At 42.7% G+C, this 5,896-nt stretch overlaps 1 protein-coding gene across 1 annotated transcript; it reads right to left on the bottom strand.

The window, feature by feature from the left end:
* Window positions 1-409: 409 nt before the first annotated feature.
* LOC135149448 (uncharacterized) lies at window positions 410-1,717 on the bottom strand. Its single transcript, XM_064085177.1, has 2 exons — window positions 1,420-1,717; window positions 410-1,305 (listed from the first exon to the last, which is right to left on the bottom strand). Exons 1-2 carry the CDS (start codon window positions 1,715-1,717, stop codon window positions 410-412), a joined length of 1,194 nt encoding a protein of 397 aa, XP_063941247.1.
* Between the last annotated feature and the right edge of the window lie 4,179 nt (window positions 1,718-5,896).

The following is a 5,896-nucleotide window of genomic DNA, read 5'->3' as shown; positions in this document are numbered from 1 at the left end:
TGCCCAGCTGTAGCATCGATCAGAGTATCTATTCTTGGGAGAGGAAAACAGTCCTTAGGACAAGCATCATTCAAATCTGTGAAGTCTACACACATCCTCCACTTGCCATTAGCTTTCTTGACCATGACTGGGTTAGCTAGCCATTCTGGGTATTGGATTTCCTCTATAAAACCTGCTTCCAAAAGCTTATCGACCTCCTGTTTTATGGCTTCCTGCCTCTCAGGGGCAAAACTTCTCTTCTTTTGTTTCACGGGTTTTCTATCTGGGCTTACGTTAAGCGTGTGTGTCATAAAGAGGGGATCAATCCCTGGCATATCGGCTGCGGTCCAAGCAAACACATCCCGGTTGTTCCTCAAGAATTTCACAAATTCGGATTTCATATCCTCGGGGAGCGACGCCCCTACATAGGTCACTTCTCGGGCTCATCTGGATATAGGGAGAAGGGAACCAAGTCCTCAGCTGGCTTTCCTCTCCTTTCCTCTTCCTCTCGGACATCCAAGTCCTCAATTGGGAGAACTTGCCCCCCGGTCCCTCCAGATTTCAGAGCCCCCACATAACAACTTCTAGCCATTTTTTGATCTCCTATCTCTTCTCCTACCCCATTCTTGGTAGGGAATTTGATCTTCAAGTGGTAGGTGGATGGGATTGCTTTAAAAGCATGTATCCCAGTCCTCCCAAGGATAGCATTGTAGGTTGATGAAGCCTTAACGACCAAAAAATTCAGCATACATGTGGCCTGCCTAGGCTCGGTGCCCATTGTCACGGGTAGTTGGATCATACCTTCAATCTTTGTCTCCACGTTATTAAAGCCGTATATAGGCATATCTGAAGGTGTCAATTGCGAATCAGAATATCCCATCTTCTCATATGCATCATGAAATAAGATATCTACTGAGGCTCCACCGTCAACGAGTACCCTTTTTACAGAAGAGTTTCCAATCACCGGGGTGATTACCAAAGGATCATCATGGGGAAATTTAACTGTGTCAAGATCTAAATTGTCGAATGCTAAAGCAAACTCAATTTTTGCCCTCTTCGGGGGCTCTCCAACAATGTACATCACTTCACGAGCATAAGCTTTTCGTGAGTTACTAGATAGGCCTGCTGCGGTCGGTCCTCCAGAGATTACATTGATCACAGGCCCTCTAGGCTGGTTTCTCTTATTCCTATCATCGTTGTCTCTTCCACGGTTGTCATTGTCACGGGGATTCTTGTCCGTATCCCTAGTATACTTGGACAGCTTGCCTTTTCGGATCAAAAACTCGATCTCATCCTTCAACTGCCGGCAATCATCGGTCTTATGTCCTGTATCCTTATGAAACCTGCAGTACAAGTCCTTGTTTCTCTTTTCGGGGTCAGTCCTGATAGGCTTCGGCCATCGAACACTTTCATCTTTCTCAATTTCCATCAGGATCTGACTCCTAGGGGCATTCAGCCTTGCATACTCAGTGAACCTCGGTCCTGCTTTCTTTTTGGTGGGGGATTTATCACCATCCCCTGTCTTTGAATACTTACTATCCGCGTTGTACTCGGTGTCGTTTCCACGTTTCTTTGGGTTCGGGGTCGGTCCCTGGTTATTCTGAGATTTCTTCAGGCTTTCCTCAGCCTTGATATACTTCCCGGCCCTCTCCTGGAGCTCATTCATATTTTCGGGGGCCCTCTTGGCTAGTGATCGGCGGAAATTATCATCCGTGGTTCCTTGCTGTAGGGCAATCATGGCTACTTTCTGGTCTAAATCCGGGACCTTGAGCGCCTCCTTAGTGAACCTATTCATATAGTCTCTGAGGGATTCGTTCCTGCCTTGATGAAGGTTCATCAACGAGGCTGAACTCTTAGCGTGGGTCTTGCTTCCAATAAACTGGCCTATGAAAGCTCGGCTCAAATCTCCAAACGAGGATATAGAGTTAGGGGGTAGTCGACTATACCAGTGTTGTGCCATCCCACTCAAAGTTTGGGGGAAGGCTCGACACTTAATGGCCTCCGTGACTGGTTGCAACAGCAATGCATTCATGAAAGTTCGTACATGATTCGCGGGGTCACCCGTTCCATCATACGCCTTGATTGTGGGCAACTTGAACTTTCGAGAAATCCTTGCTGCCATGATCTCCTCGGTGAATGGGGGGATCGGGTTATCTGGATTACCTGCAGCCAACAAGTGAATTCTATTCATACCTGCGTTCTGAGGGTTTTCAGTTTGTTGCCGAGGTTCGGGTGGTGGCTGCCTGGTCTGGCGTGCCGCCCTGTCTCTTCTCAACTGAGCTATCTCCTGTTCATAAGCTCGAATCCTGGCTTCGTACTCCTGGTCCGTGGGTCGACGGGACTCGGGGTTATTCGGCCCGGTGTTGTGCTGGGAGCCTCGGCTCTGGTTTCCGTCTCTCCTCCTTCGTGGGGGAATATCATAGTCCCTCTCCGAATCTTCAGAAGAGTCGTCCGTATAAACTACATACTCATCTGTTGGTCCTCTTGTGGTCGTCACAACGGTTGAGTAATGAGTCCCATGATCAGTGGCTGTGGCCACAACATTAGTCAGAGGGGGCAACGTGCCAAAAATCATAGGAATCGAGGTTTGAGCAGCGGTGGTTGTGCCACTGCTAGCAAGGGTCAACGTGACTGGTGGTGTGGTGGTGACGGGATTCGAGGTTCCAGCGGTGACCTGAGACAAGGGTGGATCCTGGGTTGCGGTGTTGTCTCCGTTTGAAGGTGCATGAATTTCTGAGCGTAATCTGGTGGACACCATGGTTGTTGTCTTCTTCCCACAGACGGCGCCAAATGTTATGGATCAAAAATCGAGGGGTGAGCTTCGTGCTTTTTGACTGATCTCGCGAGTCGGAACTCAGACGGGTCCTCACGAGGTGCCTACGTATCTTCAGCGGGGTGAAGAATCAAGTCAAAAAAACGTAGTTCTATTTTGGAGGGGTAGAGCCCTTTATATAGATGTCTCAGGGTTAGAGACTGATTAGAAGTAGGATCCCTGGTGTTAGAGTCCTAGTAGAAATAGGTGTTTGAGTCAGAGATAGGATAGGACTGATCCTTGATCCTTATCTTGAGCTGCTGGAGGTTATCTAGGACTCTAGATAGTTATCCACGAAACTCAGAGTTCTCGTAGGACTCTCGGAGTCCTGGACTCGTCAGTCAGACTCCTAGTAGGACTAGGAATCGAGTTCGGGGCCCTGACCGGGCCGAGGGCTCGTGCCTTGAGTTTGGGCAGCCCATGTTTCTCAAACATGAATGCCCAACGGGCTTTTTATAACCTCAATCTGCTAGCCACGAATTTTGGGTGATAAACCCAGAATCCGGGCCTTATATTCTGGCCTTTAATCAGACCCGGGCTCAAAATTACCCAATAATTTTTAGGGCCAATTTCAGACCCATATCAGATTGAAGTTGGAAACAACATGTAGCTTCATTCCAGACTCGTTTGAAGTTGAAAACAACTTGTAGCTTCATTTTCAGTTGTTTAAAATTAGAATCAACTTGTAGTTTCATTCTTGACTCGTTTGAGCCTGTAAACAACTTGTTGCTTCATTATTGGCTAGATTGAAGTTGGATACAACTTGTAGCTTCATTTTAGACTCGTTTGAAGTTGAAAACAATTTGTAGCTTCATTCTCGGTTGTTTAAAATTAGAATCAACTTGTAGTTTCATTCTTGACTCGTTTGAGCCCGGAAACAACTTGTTGCTTCATTATTGGCTGGATTGAAGTTGGAAACAACATGTAGCTTCATTCCAGACTCGTTTGAAGTTAAAAACAACTTGTAGCTTCATTTTCAGTTGTTTAAAATTAGAATCAACTTGTAGTTTCATTCTTGACTCGTTTGAGCCTATAAACAACTTGTTGCTTCATTATTGGCTAGATTGAAGTTGTAAACAACTTGTAGCTTCATTCTAGACTCGTGGGAAGTGGAAAACAAATTGTAGCTTCATTTTTGGTTGTTTAAAATTAGAATCAACTTGTAGTTTCATTCTTGACTCGTTTGAGCCCGGAAACAACTTGTTGCTTCATTACTGGCTGGATCGAAGTTGGAAACAACTTGTAGCTTCATTCTAGACTCGTTTGAAGTGGAAAACAATTCGTAGTTTCATTCTTGACTCGTTTGAGCCCGGAAACAACTTGTTGCTTCATTATTGGCTGGATTGAAGTTGGAAACGACTTGTAGCTTCATTCCAGACTCGTTTGAAGTTGGACACAACTTGTAGCTTCATTTTCGGTTGTTTAAAATTAGAATCAATTTGTAGTTTCATTTTTAACTCGTTTGAGCCTGTAAACAACTTGTTGCTTCATTATTGGTTAGATTGAAGTTGGAAACAACTTGTAGCTTCATTCTAGACTCGTTTGAAGTGGAAAACAATTTGTAACTTCATTTTCGGTTGTTTAAAATTAGAGTCAACTTGTAGTTTCATTTTTGAATCGTTTGAGCCCGGAAACAACTTTTTGCTTCATTATTGGCTGGATTGAAGTTGGAAACAACATTTAGCTTCATTGCAAACTCGTTTGAAGTTGAAAACAACTTTTAGCTTCATTTTCAGTTGTTTAAAATTAGAATCAACTTGTAGTTTCATTCTTGACTCGTTTGTGCCCGTAAACAACTTGTTGCTTCATTATTGGCTGGATCGAAGTTGGAAACAACTTGTAGCTTCATTCTAGACTCGTGGGAAGTGGAAAACATACTGTAGCTTCATTTTTGGTTGTTTAAAATTAGAATCAACTTGTAGTTTCATTCTTGACTCGTTTGAGCCTGTAAACAACTTGTTGCTTCATTATTGGTTAGATTGAAGTTGGAAACAACTTGTAGCTTCATTCTAGACTCGTTTGAAGTGGAAAACAAATTGTAGCTTCATTTTCGGTTGTTTATAATTAGAATCAACTTGTAGTTTCATTCTTGACTCGTTTGAGCCCGGAAACAACTTGTTGCTTCATTATTGGCTGGATTGAAGTTGGAAACAACATGTAGCTTCATTCCAGACTCGTTTGAAGTTGAAACAACTTGTAGCTTCATTTTTAGTTGTTTAAAATTAGAATCAACTTGATGTTTCATTCTTGACTCGTTTGAGCCCGGAAACAACTTGTTGCTTCATTATTGGCTGGATTGAAGTTGGAAACAACATGTAGCTTCATTCAAGACTCGTTTGAAGTTGAAAACAACTTGTAGCTTCATTTTCAGTTGTTTAAAATTAGAATCAACTTGATGTTTCATTCTTGACTCGTTTGAGCCCGGAAACAACTTGTTGCTTCATTATTGGCTGGATTGAAGTTGGAAACAACATGTAGCTTCATTCCAGACTCGTTTGAAGTTGAAAACAACTTGTAGCTTCATTTTCAGTTGTTTAAAATTAGAATCAACTTGATGTTTCATTCTTGACTCGTTTGAGCCCGGAAACAACTTGTTGCTTCATTATTGGCTGGATTGAAGTTGGAAACAACATGTAGCTTCATTCCAGACTCGTTTGAAGTTGAAAACAACTTGTAGCTTCATTTTCAGTTGTTTAAAATTAGAATCAACTTGTAGTTTCATTCTTGACTCGTTTGAGCCTGTAAACAACTTGTTGCTTCATTATTGGCTAGATTGAAGTTGGATACAACTTGTAGCTTCATTTTAGACTCGTTTGAAGTTGAAAACAATTTGTAGCTTCATTCTCGGTTGTTTAAAATTAGAATCAACTTGTAGTTTCATTCTTGACTCGTTTGAGCCCGGAAACAACTTGTTGCTTCATTATTGGCTGGATTGAAGTTGGAAACAACATGTAGCTTCATTCCAGACTCGTTTGAAGTTGAAAACAACTTGTAGCTTCATTTTCAGTTGTTTAAAATTAGAATCAACTTGTAGTTTCATTTTTGAATCGTTTGAGCCCGGAAACAACTTTTTGCTTCATTATTGGCTGGATTGAAGTTGGAAAC

The sequence above is a fragment of the Daucus carota genome, chromosome 9 (genome assembly GCF_001625215.2).
Source record: "Daucus carota subsp. sativus chromosome 9, DH1 v3.0, whole genome shotgun sequence".
NCBI classification, from domain to species: Eukaryota; Viridiplantae; Streptophyta; class Magnoliopsida; order Apiales; family Apiaceae; genus Daucus; species Daucus carota.
Note: the sequence above shows the minus strand (reverse complement) of the source record. Positions and strands in the feature narration are given on the sequence as shown.